This window comes from Sinocyclocheilus grahami, unplaced genomic scaffold (genome assembly GCF_001515645.1).
Source record: "Sinocyclocheilus grahami isolate Dianchi unplaced genomic scaffold, SAMN03320097.WGS_v1.1 scaffold36.1, whole genome shotgun sequence".
In the NCBI taxonomy this organism is placed as follows: Eukaryota; Metazoa; Chordata; class Actinopteri; order Cypriniformes; family Cyprinidae; genus Sinocyclocheilus; species Sinocyclocheilus grahami.
In genome coordinates, this window is record NW_015505215.1 from 3,109,077 (window position 1) to 3,128,444 (window position 19,368).

General features: G+C 36.8%; 1 protein-coding gene and 1 long non-coding RNA gene across 3 annotated transcripts; one reads left to right on the top strand and one right to left on the bottom strand.

The window, feature by feature from the left end:
* Window positions 1-5,171: 5,171 nt before the first annotated feature.
* On the top strand, window positions 5,172-12,273 carry LOC107581673 (uncharacterized). The gene is made up of 4 exons (XR_001608854.1): window positions 5,172-5,315; window positions 10,469-10,499; window positions 11,881-11,983; window positions 12,213-12,273. It is a non-coding gene; the product is annotated as an uncharacterized lncRNA (long non-coding RNA).
* On the bottom strand, window positions 11,141-18,946 carry LOC107581672 (ectonucleotide pyrophosphatase/phosphodiesterase family member 7-like). Of its 2 annotated transcripts, XM_016267291.1 has the most exons (7): window positions 18,924-18,946; window positions 17,437-17,696; window positions 12,993-13,138; window positions 12,232-12,864; window positions 11,885-12,140; window positions 11,305-11,428; window positions 11,141-11,214 (listed from the first exon to the last, which is right to left on the bottom strand). In XM_016267291.1, the coding sequence occupies exons 2-7, from the start codon at window positions 17,681-17,683 to the stop codon at window positions 11,154-11,156; spliced, it is 1,467 nt and encodes a 488-aa protein (XP_016122777.1). In that variant the 5' UTR covers window positions 17,684-17,696; window positions 18,924-18,946; the 3' UTR covers window positions 11,141-11,153. The 2 variants fall into 2 exon arrangements, with proteins under 2 accessions (XP_016122777.1, XP_016122776.1); XM_016267290.1 differs by lacking the exon at window positions 18,924-18,946 and having other exon boundaries at window positions 17,437-18,000.
* Between the last annotated feature and the right edge of the window lie 422 nt (window positions 18,947-19,368).

A 19,368-nucleotide genomic window follows, 5' to 3' on the forward strand; every position in this document is an offset into this window, starting at 1 on the left:
ATACAATATCCACTAAATGTAAGATTGTAGAACATGACCTAAAGCCATGATAAAAAATATTTAATTAAAAAAAATTTAAAAATCATATTAAATTTATCATATTAAAGGGGTCATATAATGCTTTTTTAAAGATCATTATTTTTTGTATTTGGTGTAACAGAATATGTTGACATGCTTTAATGTTCAAAAAACACATTATTTTTAAAATACTGTACATTATTGTAGGTCCTCTATGCCCCGCCTCTCTCAAACGCTTCGTTTTCTACAAAGTCCCTCCTTCCGACAAGCGCAGTCTGCTCTGATTGGCAAGCTGACCCAGTGCATTGTGATTGGCCGAACACCGCAAGCACTCGTCGGAAATGTAACTCCCCTTACCATAATCGCGAGCTTCATCTTTCAAAATAAATGTAAAGACAGTAAATAATGTCATTAGTTTTACCATCAGTTCAAGCCCGAAAGGGAAACAGACACAGTAATGATAAAGTACACAAGCTGCGGTTAAGACAGCTGACTCTACTGTGATGTGACGCTGTCTCTCTCTCTCTCTCTCTCTATGGATTACCCCCCCATGACGGGGGAAGTCGTGGCCTAATGGTTAGAGAGTCGGACTCATAACCCAAAGGCTGCGGGTTCGAGTCTCGTACCGGCAGGGATTGTAGGTGGAGAGCGCTCTCTCCCACCTTCAATACCACGACTGAGGTGCCCTTAAGCAAGGCACCGAACCCCCAACTGCTCCCCGGGTGCCACAGCAAAAAATGGCTGCCCACTGCTCCGGGTGTGTGTGTGTGTTCACTGCTGTATGTGTGCACTTTGGATGGGATAAATGCAGAGCACTAATTCTGAGTATGTGTCACCATACTTGGCCACGTCACTTTCACTTATCTCAGCAAAGGATAAGTGCTCACTAACACAGATTTGTGAACAATATTTGAGAGAAATAGGCCTTTTGTGTACATAAAAAAAGTCTTAGATCTTTGAGTTCTGCTCATGAAAAATGGGGGCAAAAACAAAAGTGTTGCATTTATAATTTTGTTCAGTGTATATACAGTGTACTGTATATTTCATATCTTCTATTGAAGCACACCTGATGTTCTTTGGAACATTCTCAAATCATGCTGGATATCATATACATTAAATATTAAATATGAAACATTCTCAGTATTAGTCTCAGGCTTTTGGATCCCACTGTATAATATATACATATATATGTATATATATTTGTTTTTGTAGCCTATGCTGTAAAGATTCATCAGCTTTTTGTTTGTTTTCTATATTAGACATATTTTCATTTCTACTTTTAAAGCTGGACCAAATGAGCCTCCAACTGTGAAAAGATATCTGTAGAATTGAGAAATTATGTTGTTTTCAACTCTGGCAGTGAAATGTGTCACTACAGCCTTGACTTGTCAACATTTCTCATATGTTATGGGAGGGTGACATTCAAAAACAACATGTGGTAAAACTCTTTCTTTATTATAGCTTACATTTACAGTTATGCAAAGGATGTCAGGGAGAGACATGTATCAACATAAGCCTCAGGCTGATGTCTGTCACTACTCTGCTACAAGGAAATTCACTTAATTTTACAATCATTGTTTTTCTCTTTTAAAATCTCAATAGTACTATATTGTAGCCCATTCTCTGTGTGTCTTGGACATAATTAAAACACTGTTGTTAGGCACCTTTGAAAATGGCCAGGTGTTATCGGGGTATCTGAGTGTGCTCTTGAGGATGATTTCACTGAGAAAAAGGTCAGCGTGACCTCAAGTTCATACCAGAGATCATAGCGATGGGGTCAGGGGGATGATTGCATGTCAGATGTTGGAAGATCAGAGCTATATTTGCAGACGTGCAGGCTCAAACTGACTTTGAAGTGTAAGAGAGTTGGTACCAGATATGATTAAAGTACATCTCCTTATTAATGAAAGGGGAACATCAATGCGCAATCATCTGGACCGCAAATTGATCCAAATCCAAAAAGATTAAAATGCATGCAGTTGAATTTTTTCATCGATTTTTATAAAGAGTTTTTTATAAAAACTTTTTATATTGTTTTTTTTTTCTTTATTTTTATTTTTTATTTTTTATATATATATATATATATATATATATATATATATATATAATTTTTGTTTTGCAACCTTGAATAAAAAAAACAATATAAAAAGTTTTTATAAAAAACTCTTTATAAAAATCGATGAAAAAATTCAACTGCATGCATTTTAATCTTTTTGGATTTGGATCAATTTGCGGTCCAGATGATTGCGCATTGATGTTCCCCTTTCATTAATAAGGAGATGTACTTTAATCATATCTGGTACCAACTCTCTTACACTTCAAAGTCAGTTTGAGCCTGCACGTCTGCAAATATAGCTATGATCTTCCAACATCTGACATGCAATCATCCCCCTGACCCCATCGCTATGATCTCTGGTATGAACTTGAGGTCACGCTGACCTTTTTCTCAGTGAAATCATCCTCAAGAGCACACTCAGATACCCCGATAACACCTGGCCATTTTCAAAGGTGCCTAACAACAGTGTTTTAATTATGTCCAAGACACACAGAGAATGGGCTACAATATAGTACTATTGAGATTTTAAAAGAGAAAAACAATGATTGTAAAATTAAGTGAATTTCCTTGTAGCAGAGTAGTGACAGACATCAGCCTGAGGCTTATGTTGATGATTTTTATAAAGAGTTTTTTATAAAAACTTTTTATATTGTTTTTTTTTTCTTTATTTTTATTTTTTATTTTATATATATATATATATATATATATATAATTTTTGTTTTGCAACCTTGAATTCTGGTTTCCTACCAAAAAAAAGAATCTAAAAGCTTATCTTGTGCATTTTACCTCAAGGTTGACAGATAGAAATGCCTAAAACCCCTACAGCCTTCAGTTTGAGCTCAAGTTCTCATAATTTCTCCCCCTCCAAAACACTACACAAACATGAGGGATGGCAAATACTTGACTCAACTGAGGTTTAATCAAACAGCAAGCTTCATCTCCCTTTTGTTCCTCCTTGCTTTTTTTCCCCTTAAGATATTGGCAGCGTAGGCCTATAATTTTCCCCCAATCGCCAGGCCAATGTGGGCTCTGTGCCATCGTTCCACCCATCTCTGTCTATATTGTAAAGAACGAGCTTGTTCCCGTAGCAGAGGAAGGATCTCTTCTTCTGTATTCATAACGCTTTGAACAAACATTTTAATCCTTTACTGAAAGACAAATCTCTGTGTACGCAGTTGCCACCCGTATGCTTCGTTCTAAATTTTTTCAAGTGTAGATCAGGTTCCTCCGTTTGAAATTTCACAGTGCTGTCGTCATGCTCGGCTGCTGACATTAGATTAGATGAATGTATAGAGGTTTAATTTGTAATGAGGTGGAACAGATCACCTTCAGTCCGCATGGAAACAGTATTTTGTTTGTGCTCAAGCTAATTAACATCATGGAAGCTCATCAAGAGCTCAACAACTGAGCCACCAGGGAAGTCTGTGGCAAACTGAACAGCCAAGGCCCAAAATCTCAGCTTTTCGCTGTCCAGATCAATTACTCACATAATTTAGGAGTTGGATTGAGAGGTGTTTTTGATGGCGGTACTGACACGGGCCGAAGTAGGAACTATTTGTCCAGCATTGATTCTCCACGCAAAAGCGGGATCCATCACGTATCGGCCTGTGGCTGTTTGAAGGAGGTTGGACTGGTGTTGAAAGTATTGGCAAAGCTGATCCATAATAAATGCACCCAGCAGACTGTGGCGCCGCTCTCGCGTGTGCCTCTGCACATGAGCATTGCTTTGTGTATGTGTGTGTGTTGGGTGAGACAGCATGTGAGTGCATGTTTTTGTGTCTGTATATGTAATGGAATCAAAGTTTATAATTCCTTTTGAATGATAGCCCCACTATTTATTTCCAAATACAGGCTCAGGACTGAAATGTTATGGATCACATCCTTTCTTAACATGAGAAGAGGTGTAACAGAAGATGTGAACAGTCGTAAAGAATACTTCCATTAAATGTCTCGGCTGCATTTTCCAAAGTAAACCAGTGGTGTTGTTGATGGATAGAGGCGGCAGGAGAATTGCTAATCCAATTTTCGAAATTAATTCATCTTTTATTCTTTTTCTTGTGTTTCACCGCCAAACAAAACAAACATGTAGCACAGTTTATCTAATTGTTTTAGAATCTGTCAGGCTGTCATGTCTGACTCAGGCCTGACCCTTATTCAGTGAACGTACTGACTTCATCCACTAATACATAAATATATTTGTATAATATCAGTATAACCATGAAGAGTTAGTATAATATATTAATGAAAGCATTAAGACGAGGCATGTAGAAGAACTGCACTTGCTCGTGGATTTCATGTCACATATTTCAACCAAAATTTAATCAAACTCTATCAAACCTCTTTTAGCAGCATTCATTTTCTTCTAGATGTATATCTCTTCCAGAAGGACACATCAGAATCGCTTTAGATCAGTCGTGATCATTTATTATGAAGTGATCAATGCCATCGTACCATGAGGCATGTAGACATTTCTAGCATCCTCTGTCTGTCTGCCAAGCATGACGCGCCCCCCAGTGGTCTACATAAGAACTCGGATTAATTAAGTAAATACAGACATGTCGGACACCGCACAACTGTGCCATTTTTGTATCTAGCTAGTATGAATCGCTAAAAATGTATGACTTTCTCAAACTTAGAAACAGAGGTATTTGTCTGAGAGGCTTTCAGCACCCTTCACATCACACCCACAATAGATGGGCTAATTAGCCTATATTACATTTATACCTCTATGTTTTAATATAGTGAAGAAAAAAATGCAACACCACCATGTTAACAAGAAAGTATGCACTTTGTTGACGCTCCATTTCCATAAAGACCGATTAATTCAGCCTGAAACACTGAATTGAGCCTATAGGGACATCATAGTAGCCTATTTGTCTTCACCCCATATTGCTGTAATTTATTTGACAAAATTATTTTCAAATTGTTGATACGTATGTCTTCCGCGTGTAAGCCGGAAGAGAAAAGACATTTGCCGCCAAAACGCCCCTTGCGGCATCGATTAAAAATCCACAAGTAGGCATACTCAATACAAAAGTTACACAATTACAAAAGTATTAGTGTAGTGTAGACAAATAAACAGTCTATGTATACATGTGAGCATACAGTATATATACACATTATAAAGTGTTATATATAATATATACAAAAATAACGTAGAATGAATGTGGCCTAGTTATGTTTAATGGCAAGTCATAGAAACGGATCGCTTGGTCTACTATCAGCTCTCCTTCATGACCAGGTAAGTCAGAACACTCTAAAAAACACTGGGTTAAAAACAACCCAATTTGGGTAGTTTTTAACCCAAGGGCTGGGTAAATATTGGACAGAACACATGTTGGGTAGGGTGACCATACGTGCCATTTTCCCAGGATGCGTCCTGGCCAGGATTTCTATATTGCCTAAAATATCTAGGTTTTGGCTTTGTTTGAATGTGCAGACCGATCGGTGTATGACATCAAAATACCTCGAGCATTTTGAAAGCATAAGGAACCGTCTGTATGGTATTTTGATGTCATACACCGATCGGTCTACACACGCAAACAAAGCCAAAACCTAGATATTTTAGGCAATATAGAAATCCTGGCCAGGACGCGTCCTGGGAAAATGGCACGTATGGTCACCCTAATGTTGGATTAATTTTACCCAGCAAATTGGGTTGTTTACTTAACCCAGCTAATGGGTTGATTCATTTTTACTATAATACTAGCTTATTTTTTACTTCTGATATTATGTTTACAGATTAACTTAAATCCTCTAAGCCAGGGGTGCCCAAACTCGGTCCTGGAGGGCCGGTGTCCTGTAGAGTTTTGCTCCAACTTGCCTCAACACACCTGCTGGTAAGTTTCTAGTATGCCTATAAGAGGTCGATTAGCTGGTTCAGGTGTGTTTGATTAGGGTTGGAGCTAAACTCTGCAGAACACTGGCCCTCAAGGACCGAGTTTGGGCAGCCCTGCTCTAAGCGTTTGTAAAATACTCCACACAACCACTGGTTTGCATGATAACTTCCTTCATTTTCCTTTATTTATTTACAGCATTGTTTATAGTTTTAATAGGTATATATTGCCTATATTGAAACTCGTTTAACAAACATTATAAGTACAAATTAAACATTAAACAGAAGTAATTAATGTGTATTAAACCAGTCTCTGTTATTCTGTTTCCACCATAATGGCGCTGGTTCTCATGCCCGAGCTGGAATCGTGTTCGGCGGGAAACTGTTAACGGCTAAGACCACCACCCTGCGTTTCACTCTTAGCCGAAATATGCTGCGACTGCCTCCATAACCTGCCCATAAACAAACAGTAAACCACTCTGAGGACATATTTTAGCATCAAAAGTATTTATATTCTGTATCTTTATAAATAAAATCATTTATTTTATGCAAAGCATCAGGCTTTTTTCATCACGCGAAAAGACAGATGCGATGCTTGTTTAGGGTATTCACACTGCGCCTGTATGATGCTTTGCATAAAATTGAACGATATACGGCACAGTAACGATTTTATAGATAAAATAAAATGTACACAAATCTGTATTTTACCGAAGAAATGCATCAATTCGATGGCGCTTAGAACTGCTCTTTCCTGAAGAGAACACAAAATCCCTTACGCAAATAACTCAACCACTGGGTTACGACTGACCCAGGATCTGAGTAACACAAAAACTTCCCAAACATTGGGTTGTTACATTTGACCCAGGAGCTGGGTAACACTAAACCTACCCAAACATTGGGTTGTTACATTTGACCCAGGAGCTGGCAACACAAAAACTACCCAAACACTGAAAAAAATAACCCAAAAAATGACCCAAATTTCTCAACCCAAGATTTTTTAGAGTTTAAAGCAGCTCTTCATAGTAAGCTTCATGTTCCAATTCCTTAGAAGTTTGTCATTGTACACTAAGTCAGCTTATCTGGCTTGTTTTATGGTGGTCAAGTGAAGTGGTCATAGGCCTTTGGGCTGTTGTTTAATGTGTTCTTTATTCACACTCAGAGAGGTTTGGCTCCATTTAGCACATGACTCATTGTACTCTGATTTGACTGTTAATATATGTGAGAATCCATAACCAGATTTTGATTAAACCTTCTTCCAGCTGTAATAATGTTACATACATAGAAGGACATCATTTGTTTTTACATTGCAAAAACCATCTTAAGTATTAGAGCCATATTGTACACCTCACTGCTCGCACAAATACATAAAACCAAACCACATATGACACAGACGAATGGCATAGCTTTTGTGTTCGGCCGTTTTGTGAAAACGATTCTGAAGCGTCTATCCATCAAAGTGGGAATGACAGATTTATGGCTTTACTGTTGAGACCATTTCCCTCTTTACATAGATATTACCTCCTAAATCTTGCAGCTACATTCGAGCTATTGAGCCTGGCAGGCATGAAAGCATGAGGCAAGCATTGGAGGAGAGACCTGCACCCACATGCTGGCACGAGGAGAAGTTATCATGGATTAACGCCTTGTTTAAGCTCAAAGGAATGCCTCATCAGAACTGCTTGAACTATAGGAGCGAGCGAGTGTGTGAGTGAGGATATGGAGGTGTTGAGTCAGTGTTTCCATAGCTGCGTTGGAGAAGAAAGCACGGCGCATTTTCTGTGCAGTGACACCTCATTGACAGGTATGTCAGAGAGGTGTGCTGGTGTCCGGAGCCAGGCGGCCGTACCATAGAGCTTGTCAGAGTAAATCTGTCATCGCAAGCCCCTATAAGGTCTCACCAGAGTGCGAGGCGACACGGTTCTTGTCCGCCCCCGCAAGACAAGGCCGCGGGAAGACATGGCGTTTGACCAAGACCACCAGTGCATCTTGGCCGGTCCTTGTGAAATAGTTTAGATGGTTTCAAACCTCATCCACTGAGGGTTTTATTAGATAGACCACATATTTGAATTTCAATTTATATGACTGTTCAAATTAATATAAGACGACTATTTCGGTATATTCTGCCCGTTGAGAGGAATAATGGTGGCGCTCAAAAAAGCAATACACTATGAACTTGAAATAGCCCTGGAAAAATAGTCCACATGATCCTCTTGATACTCAGTTCTGCATTCCCTTCAGCTCAGCACGTTTGTTAAGCCTCAGATGTAAACATGCTTGTTTCCCGGCTCAACCGTGCTTCTGAGTGCTGAGCGTCGCAGACATACGCGTAGTCGGAGGGAAGGAGAAAATCCACTCAGAAGAATGTGGCTGTTTGACATGTGCTCTCTCTCACAGCTCATATGGATGAGAGCAGAGAATATTAGAGTGGCCTGGTTAGGAGCTGACATGTTGTGATAGAATAAAAGTGCTATGTAGGTCTTCAGAGAGAAATTCCCAAGTGTTTACACTATGATCGGCCAAAACGACAGTCATAACAAGGTCTCAAGAGGAAGCACAGCAGTTAACACTTGTCTCCTATCTGTCGTTACTGACAGATCCAAATCTGGGTGAAGTTTAAAAGGATACATGTGTGTATTGACAAAAGGGAATATTTCATGTTCAGTATAAGCTCCACTGAAAGCATTTGTGGCATAATATTAATTACCACAAAATTTCAATTAATTTCTTTAAAAATGCAATTAATGATATAATGGTAAGATGCTTACAATGGAAGCCATTGGGCCAATTTTTGAAGGCTTTAAAAGCAGAAATGAGCAGCTTATAGTTTTATAAAAGATCGTACATTAATTATATTAAAACTAAAAGTTGTTCTAGTCAATTTTATGGTTTCATTTTCATGTCGATTAAGCTGTAAAATTGCATATAACATTCCATATACAGTAACTGCATATAACTATAGAAAAGGTTAGTAAGCGATTTACATGATTTTTCTCACTAAAATCACACAAAAAAACTTGCGTCACGGTTATTATAGTTTACTAAAACTAAAACCATAGAAAATATTGCTACTTGAAATAAAAGAAAATCTTTAAACATATTTTATTTCAGCTTTTTGCCAAGGCGACATTTCTAATTTTCATGTAGTTTAACTTGTACTAAAATATCTAAAACTGAAATAAAAATGAATGAAAACTATATAGACATAAAAAAATACAAAAAACTAATAAAACAAAAAAACAAAACAAAATTCAAAATATTAATAAAATACAGTATACTAACTTAATGTTAATAAACTATACTAGCACCACAAGGATACTAAAATGCACATTGATTACACTTTGTGGTGATTATTGTAAGTTTAAATTTGGCCCCATTCACTTCCATTGTAAGCACCCTACTGTAACCCAGATGTTTACTTTTTTTTAAAGAAAAGGAAGGACGTCAAAATGTATTTTTGTGGATTTCAACATTATTTAAAATCACACAAAAAAACTTGCGTCACGGTTATTATAGTTTACTAAAACTAAAACCATAGAAAATATTGCTACTTGAAATAAAAGAAAATCTTTAAACATATTTTATTTCAGCTTTTTGCCAAGGCGACATTTCTAATTTTCATGTAGTTTAACTTGATGTACTAAAATATCTAAAACTGAAATAAAAATGAATGAAAACTATATAGACATAAAAAAATACAAAAAACTAATAAAACAAAAAAACAAAACAAAATTCAAAATATTAATAAAATACAGTATACTAACTTAATGTTAATAAACTATACTAGCACCACAAGGATACTAAAATGCACATTGATTACACTTTGTGGTGATTATTGTAAGTTTAAATTTGGCCCCATTCACTTCCATTGTAAGCACCCTACTGTAACCCAGATGTTTACTTTTTTTTAAAGAAAAGGAAGGACGTCAAAATGTATTTTTGTGGATTTCAACATTATGCCACAAGTGTTGTCAACTGAGTTTAATTTAAAAAAGTTTAATAACTTTTAATATGCTTAGCTTTAATATGTCCTCTGAAAGACATCTCATTGACTGTAATGTGATACATTTCTGCATTCAAGACTGTTGCTTTAAAAGCACCCTGCATCCAACAGCATAAAGGATGATCTCTGCAGACAGGAGAAGACTGTGTGTCCTGCAACCGTAGTAGAGCAATAGACAGAGACGGAGAGACAGAGAAATGTTATTGCACTGGAAGATGGATGGGAGTCTGGTGCGCGTGCCAGGGGGAGACTCCACATTTCCAGACTGGCTCTGCTCTGGCGGGTGACTGAGTGTGTGTATGTGTGTGTGTGTATGTATGTGTGAATGTGTTTGGAGGGGGCTACACTGCAGCACACTGTTCAAACTGTTTATGCATACCAGCCTGCTCTGAGTGCCTCTTTGTCATGAGCTATTTACTTAAACTTATTTTGGGAAAATTCCACATGACTGGACTGGGATTTCACCATAAATCATTGAATCTGCAGCTTTGTGTAATGATAACTTCTGTCAGTCATTTAGTCCTCCTAAGCTCCTTTTCTGCTTTGTGTTTTTCCATAGAACCGACTGGTATTGTGCAGCCTATTGTAAGGTGAGTTTGCATGCAAGGGGATTGGAAGACATGAAAGTCTCAAGACTTGAGTAAATAATGTGTGATTGTTATCATTAACAGTTAGTATTTACTTGGATGCAGTTGGTTTACATACTGTCACAATTGTTTTGAGTTTGAAAATACTCACTATTTCCACTAGATGGCATCAATATATACTGTATAAAATACAGTCAAAATGCTTCTATTTAGCAGTTTGCTTTAAAACAATTTAAAACAATTTTTTTTATTACAAATCATAAGCATTTCTATTTTAAAACAAATTTTTTAAACGACAAATATTTTCAGCATTTCTAATTTAATGGAACATTTGAATTACATTTCATCAGCATAACAATATGAATGAAGGGTTAATTGAAAAATGTACATGAACTTAAAAATATCTTAGTACTGTACAGTCTGTTCCTCTTTTCGTTTAATGACACTTGTACTCAAGATGCCTTGACGTGAATACTTAAATATGAAAATATGAAAAAATACTTAAACATTTTTTTCTCTTAAACTTACTTACTTTATTATTTATTTATTTCATGTCCAGGTTTAAGCTCTGAATGTTGTCTCAATGTGGTCTCAGATTTTTTGGATCCCATCGTAGTATTAAATGACAAGCAATTCAAGAATAAGTAAATGTCCCTCTTAGAACAATGTTTGCTTGGAGTCAGCTTTTATCTGATCCTCATCATCTATGACTTTCGCTCTGTTGGAGAGTGAAGGTAAAGTAATACATCAGTTTTTTAATCGGTAATGTGCTGAAAATAAATATTAAATCTTAATGGAACTGTCGTACCTCATATTCACTTTCCATCTTTTATACATGTTGTAGGGTGTAACAACCATAAACACAAGCAATAAAAATCCAGCCACAGCAGCAAGACCAACGAACACGTTATGAAGAATTGACTTGGGGACCTCTACAAGAAAAAAAAAAAGATTGATTGATGATCTGTAACTTATGTAATTTGTGATAAGATAGTGTTGGCTCATGGGATCATATGGTGAAGGACAGGGTAAAAAAATACTTTCCTTGCAGGTTTTTATCCATTTGCTGACAGAGTGATACTCTTTGATGGTATTATTTGTTTGAATGGTGTAATTTACTTAAAGTTTTATCAAGATAACTTATCAAAATACCACATCTGATGACTATCATGATAAGTTGTCTTTAACTGTCAAGATAGTTAAGGGCAAAGCAGAGATTGTGTCTGACATTATATAGCAGTTTATTGGTATTGTCTATGATTTAATTATCATATTTTTACCTCTCAAAATAATCAAAGTAATTTTTATCTCGGACCTCTAAGATATTAAATAACAAATATTTGAATTATTTGGTCAGATATGTAAGATTTGTACTTTTATTTAGATACCTCCAGATTCGCCTCCAGAATCGCATGACTCTCCGTTGGATATCAGCATGTGTCGAGTGTTATCCAGTGACCCGTCATTGATTTCTGGCTTTATCCTCAGTAAGTGGCACATTAGAGGGTAAACGTTGACTGTCTCAAATGGTCCAACCAACAAGTTTCTGTGGAAATCTGGTCCTACTGCCCTGAAGAAAGGCTTCATGTCCATGACCTCATTGTCATAGCCATGTTCCCCTTTATTGGTCTGGAATGTGTAGAACTGGAAGAGCATTTAGAACATATGAAATGATCACATATAGCACAAAGTTTTCCATGTATATGTCCATTATAGGTGTTTACTGAATCCTCACCCCATTGATGACATATCCTGGGTCTGCGAAGAGAACGATGGGCAGGATGCGTGGATGTTTGGAGTAATGTAGTCGAGCAGGCATGTCCTCTTTCTTGTAAACGTGAAGGTTTGGATGACCTCCTTTCAAGGCTTGATACACCTTTTCAAGCATCCCTTCTTTGGGCAACAGCAGCCCAGAAGGTCCATAGTCCACCATGTGGAATTTCAGATCGTTCAAGGAGAATCCTGGGATGTCGGTGAGTATTATCTCTTTTACATGCTCTCCTTTAAAGACAGTGCTCATGCCATGGTCAGCTGTGATGATAATATTCAGATGGTCACTGAGTCCGTGTTTCTCAGCAGTTTCCCTTATGTAGCCCACAGTTCGGTCAACTTTCTTGACTGCCCAGCGGCGCTCAGGTGAATCAGGCCCGTACTTGTGACCGGTAGAATCTGGGTCACCAAAATACAAAGTGACAAAATCTAAGTCTTGATCTTTAAACCATTCCTTCATGACTGTGTCCACTTTCTCCTTCCATGCCGTCTCATTGGTGTAGTCATAAAACTTGGGTTCCACCTCCTTCACTTGGATTGTTTCTTTCTGGTAAGTGGCAGCAGTGCCAGGGAAGTGCATGGATCCTGTTTTTTTACCCTAAGAAAGGACACATTTCAGTCAGTTTGTATCTTGTTTAAAGCAAATGTATATTAGGATGTGATATAGTATTTTTATTCTTATTTGAGATGTACTAAAGCTTTTGTGTCAAGCTTTTTGAGATGTACCTGTCTTTGAGCAGTGATCCAAATGGGTAGAGTGCCATTATCCCAGTATTCATCCACAAACTGTGTCATGTAGTATTGTTTCTTCTCTTGAGTGGTTGTGTTGAACCAATTGTTATGAATCACACCATGGTTCTCAATGTACCTTCCTGGGAAAAATGTACTTTTTAGTGTCACTAATTTTATGAGTTATGGGTTATCAGGGCTGTACGTTAACTTATTTTTTCACTTAGCACTGGTGCTACAGAGGTTGAAAGTGTTGTAGCACAGGCCAAAAAGTTGTAGCACAAGTATAAAATGGAGTTCATCACTTAAACAGGCACTGGTGTACCATACAGAGCACAAAAAATTCAAACCATCACAAAAATTGTTTTTAGACAAAGTTTTCTTAATTTGCTAAAAAGAGTGCAGAAACATAACACCTCTTACACCTTAACAAAATATTAAAGAATAAAGAATGGCAGACATTTAGGCCAAAGTGAGCAAAGATAAAAATCGTTGTCATTATTGTATCTTTGTTATTAGAAAATAAGAACAAAGATATACATTACAAATACACATAATATACAAATAAAACAAACAGTGCTTTATTTTTCGGGTACAGTATTTAGCAGTATCATTCAAGAAATTGAATGAACACATATTAAAATAAAACACTATATACACTAGCCTATATATCATCAATTATACTGACTGATGATACGTTCATCAGTCAAGAGCAGTGAGTGATTTTTTTTCTGTTTTGTTGTTTTATTAACATTAAAACAATAGTTCACCAAAAATTTAAATTCTGTCATCTGTCTTTCAATTCTGTCATAGTGTTTCATTTTTATACCATAATTTACTCAAGTTGTTTTAAACCTGAATTAGTTTATTTCGTCTGTTGAACATAAAAGTTATTTTTGAAGAATGTGGGTAACCAAGCAGTTGCTGGTATTTTTTTCCTACTGTAGTGTCAGTGTGGACCAGCTACTGTTTGGTTACTCACATTCTTCAAAATATCTTATTTTGTGTTCAGCACAAGAAATAAATTAATACAGGGTTGGGACAAAATGTGAGTGTGTAAATAATGACAGAAATTTTATTTTTTGGGTGAACTATCCCTTTAATGACAGTCGGCAGCATGTTTAGTAGCTACTGTCCCTTTAAGAGCTTCTCTCATAACTCTTTACTTTCATTTTAGACATAACCAACTGTGTTTATATGTAAACCTTGTGTGTTTTTGACAGTATTAGACATGAAATCAATCAGACTCCAAAGACAACTTTGTCCAATAATCAGGCGCTTTTTGACAGGCTCTCAGTGGCGCTTCATGAGTATGCGCTCAGAAAAAGCGCATGCAGAACAGCACGTGAATTAAATGTTTAACCGGTATTGCTTTAAAGCTGATTAAATAATGTAGTTTTGTGATTGCGCATAATTGCAGTGTTCCGTGAGAGTAACTACCGCTGAGCTAACACTGATGTGAATTAGGGATGGGCGTATCGATCCATAGTAACGATATATCGATACTGACGCGAGTATCGAAAGTATCGTTACTCAAACAAAAAATATCGATACTAAGGTGTGTTTTATTTACCAGGGATTTTGTTAATGTAACAACAAAAAAATCCGTACAATATGCATTGAATTGGACGAATAACCTTTGTTAGCAAGTAATTGTGTAGGATAGAACTATTTTCCTGCTCATCTGGACACGCAAATGTTGCAAGACAGAACCAATCAATCACAGAGAGCGTTCACTCACTGCTGACAGTGCATTCAAACGGGGCTGTGTTTCCCAAAAGTATCATAAGACAGCATTAAAGCTTTATTTCACAATAAACAAACTGAAATTGAAGCCTACATAGTTTGTGCAATTACAGATATTTAAATTGAACATTGAAAGATAATATTGATAATGTTCTATTCTGTAATGTTAATAGAAATCATACACTGTCAGAATAAAAAGGTTGCATTTTATGCATGCAACAGCCGGTCACTGGCAGTCCCTTATGAAAACAAACCACGGTTTTACTAAAGTGACCATAGTTCAACTGTAGTATTAGTAGATTTGAATCATGTGTAAACAAAAAACATATTTGAACCATGTATAAACAAAAATATAACCTAATAAGTTACAATTAAGGCGTATTGAATGTTAAAATGCGTTTTAAACAAAGTTAAGTGCTTATCATTAACCATTTTACTCTTAGTAATTTAATAATTTAATACATTTCATAATTTAAAAGTTTAGTTCAGAAGTATCGAATCGGTATCGATATCGATATCGATGATACTGCTTGAAAAATATCGGTATCGTATCGAAAACAAAATAAGTGGTATCGCCCACCCCTAATGTGAATGCATGTGGCTTTGTACATTATATTGAGACGGAGGGAGGCGCCAGAACTGCAGCTGATAGAATGTGCGCTGTAGCACGAAACAATGATATTTCTTCAAAAGCAGATCGTGGAGACATTTTAATCGTCCACGATCAAAAATCGTCATATCGCACACCCTCAACGACCAAGTATAATCAATCTCACACACACAAACGAGCACAACAAACTCACTTCACACTATTAAGCGGCTGTGTTATGAACATGCAAAACTGTATCGCACGCTTGCTACAGTGGTACATTTATTCATCGCACAGACCAGTTTTTTCGTAGCACGTACTGTACAGCCCTGGTTATGCTGAGACTTCCCTAGAAGATTTTATTTGGGTTTGTACATTTGGCAGTTACATATCATACCAAAGCATCTTTCATTTCATTCATGGTAGGCCTATACTGTATATGTTTTATCAGTTTGTGCATTCTTTAGGAATCAAACCCATGACATTAGCATTTCTAGCATTATGCTTGTCTGTTTGAGCTATATGAACACTCAAAGTATAATGTGTTCCTAAAACTGTCCATTAACTAAACATCCATTGTCTTTACTCTCTCTGTCTTAATATATACACAGTGGGCCTAAAAATATTTGGACATATAAACTGCACTTACAGCAAAACAATTGTAAATTTAAAATAACATAAAAGCAAGTGACATTTGCAAGCAATTAATGCTAGACCTTTTCTCAGAACTAACTTTGCTTATGCCAAATTTACACCGCAACGGTGGCACAGCAGCACTTCTGAAGTGGTAATTAAGTGTCTTTACACATTGTTTAATGCTGCTCAGAGGTGGCATAAATGCATTTACTGTGATTACTAGGGTCTAAGGTGGGTCAGAGCAGACATAATTTAAAGGGGTCATATGATGTTGCTAAAAAGAACATTATTTTGTGTATTTGGTGTAATGAAATGTGTTTATGCGGTTTAAGGTTAAAAAAACACATTATTTTCCACATACTGTACATTGTTTCTCCTCTATGCCCCGCCTTTCTGAAACGTGTCGATTTTTACAAAGCTCATCGGTCTGAAAAGCAAGGTGTGCTGTGATTGGCCAGCTATCCAGTGCTATGATTGGCCGAATACCTCAAGCGTGTGAAGGAAATGTTACGCCCCTACCATACTGTGATGATGCCCTGTCAGGCCGGAGCGATGATTCAAAAACATGAAAACCCATTATAAACGAGGCATTCGTTGCATCCAGTGGGGACATAATTATGGATTATAATGACTTATACTGTCTTTTTACGTGTTGCGTTGCATCGCGCCATGTAAACATAAAACCATGTCTGCATTTGTGATTGGAGAAATAACAAACAACAACCCCTACTCTCTACTGCCCAAAAATCTCGCTTTAAATATAAAAAATATAAAATATAAAAACTCTTTAAATATAAAAAACGTACTTGCAGTATGTGAGTCAGAACAGCAGTGCTTTAACAATGAAACACACAGTGCCTTCACAACATGGCAGCGGCAACAACAATACTACAGCGAGAATAAAAGTTACGCCTTCTTTCTTTGCGTGAACATTTGGGTGGTGTTATGCAAATCTTCCCACATCGTGATGTAGATATGTGGGGGCGTGTTAGAATGAGCCGTTTTAGGTAGGCGTGGCTGAATCTTAACTTTTATAAAGAAAATCTGTTTGGATTTGAGACTTTAGTCTTTGCAACTTTACAGATCTTCTTTATGCACCAAGAGCTTGTAACCCTCCAAAGAGAAAGGAAAAATTGAAATCGCATCATATGACCCCTTTAATCTGCATGATTTTTATTATTTCTTTTCAGTGAATTTTGCGCAAAGCAAATAACAACCTTAACTTGGCTGCATAAAGACACATTTAGGCATTTAAAAAATTTTTTTTTTAGAAAACTTTATATGTTTCTGCTTTTATATATTTATGCCAAATGTTAGCATGTTTACATATGCAGGTATATATTCAGCGGTCTGATTAAGTACTAATTCACCATAGATATCTACACTATTGGAATGTTGCATGTATCTAAAACTTGCAGTTTGTATCTATTTACTTTAAATTATGTATTGCTGTTGTCTTTTTCTCCTTACCAGATAACAGGGTGAAGTGTGTAGGACTGGTGATGGTCAGGAAAGGTGGAGTGACATATGCTGCCTTGACTCCTTCCTCAGCCATTTTGTCCAGGTTTGGGGTGTCCACATCTCGGTCGTAGTCCCACCTGAACCCATCAAAGCTGATTAGTAGCAGTTTGTTTTTGCCTGTGGTGCAGTGATCTCTGACTGGAGCAGAGAGAGACTCAGGGAATACTAGCAGCAAAATGCTCAGTGCCAATAACATGACAGGTATTCCACTACTACAGTTGATGTAACAAACTTGCTTCTCTCTGGATGGTCTGATGGTTGTTCCTGATCTAACAGCCTCAGCTTTTGACTGATCCTTTTGTCTTTGTGTTTTTGTCATCCCTTTCTGCACACTAAAGTTCACACTATTGATGTTTATGAGATGAATTTCATGCTTATGCTATCTTTTGATATCTTATCAAGTGGCTTATCAGGAGTTATGGGACAAAAGCAATTATACAGCTCTTCTGAGCAGCGTTTCTAAGATTTACAGCTCACTACTTATAAAATGAAACATGGTGCTTTATATCAAGGCTGTATTGTGTGAAGGTAAAGATAAGTGTCTAACCATTCATTAGACTCATTGCCTAAGTGAGTTATTTATCTATGCTTGTGCAATTGGGATGGAAAAAAATAAGCATTTGGACTTTAATAATCAGACAGTGCTTCAAAAGGTGAGCTACAGTTTAGAATGGAAGCTGCATAAGGGCTGTTTCTTTGCAAAAACTTTCTAAGTGTGAACAGTACTGTGGCCCTTGAGTTGTTGAATAATTTCTGCTCTTAACCAACTTGGTAATCATCCCTGCTGAAATGACCAGCTCAACTTGCTGTGTTTTGTTCCCACCAGCCTTCTTACCTGGCACACTGGACCAGCTGGACCAACACTAAACAGCTTGGACATTCTTGCTGGTCTTTTCAGCATGGAGTCCTGCAGTCTAGTTCTTTAACCAGGTTATGTTAAGTTATGCACGGCCATTGATGACAAAAGGTATTTCCATTGTTTGTACCACACAATATTTATGCATATTCTTCGGATTATTTGATTCTGAAATGATGCACATTTGAAATTGTAAATTTGTGGCCCAAAGGAATGTCTATGTTGTGAGTATGGTAATGCATTTGAGTTTCATATTTCATGTAGTTTCATGTTCCTAATCTAATTTAGTGTAATCCTCTAAATTGTGGTTCAGACCTGCACAACAGTCAGGAGTAATTTTGTACTGTTCTTCTTTATAAAACTGTGGTGTGAATTGCTCTTTTTAGGTCATTGCGAAGCATTTCAATTGTAGTTGAAGTCAAGACCTTAACTGGGCCACTCTATGGTGTTTTCTTCTGTTTGAGGCCTTTCTCTTCTCCATAATTTGCTCATCCTTGATGCATGAGTATATTTCACTGGCTTCCATTATGTTCAGACCATGTGAAACTTATAAGTTATGTTATTATGCAAGTTATGTAGCTTTTATGTTGATTTCAACAGAAAATTAAGGCAGAAAAACTTTACACTCTCTCTCAAACAAAGAAAATAAAGTAATACTCTTTGAAATCAGGGGTTTGAGTTAAAAAATATTTTATTCACTCACAGTATTTAATTCCTGTTTCCTATCATTATATTATGTAAGATAAGCACCTATAAAAATACAGATGTTTTAGATGTAGTTTTCATTTACATAATCTTCAGTGCCTCAGATTTGCAGTCCCGTTTCTATTCCGTGGTATTACAGTATGCAGAGCAGTGGACACTGATATTCCTAGACACCCACTAGATGGTCTGAACACCACTGACTGACACACATACACATGCTTTGCATGAGCTTGCATTACTGGTATTGGTAATTTCATGATCTTGACCCAGGCTTTCAATAACTGAAGTGTGCATGCCAATATGGCTGCATTCATGTGATA

Bases quoted from the DNA above. Each gene is read 5' to 3' on its own strand.
- LOC107581672 (XM_016267290.1), bottom strand. From the start codon at position 17,806: ATGACAAAAACACAAAGACAAAAGGATCAGTCAAAAGCTGAGGCTGTT. The intron at 13,139-17,436 runs GTAAGGAGAAAA...CATTTTTCCCAG, and splicing joins ACACTTCACCCTGTTATCTG to GAAGGTACATTGAGAACCAT. The intron at 11,215-11,304 runs GTACGACAGTTC...ACTCTCCAACAG, and splicing joins AGATGGAAAGTGAATATGAG to AGCGAAAGTCATAGATGATG.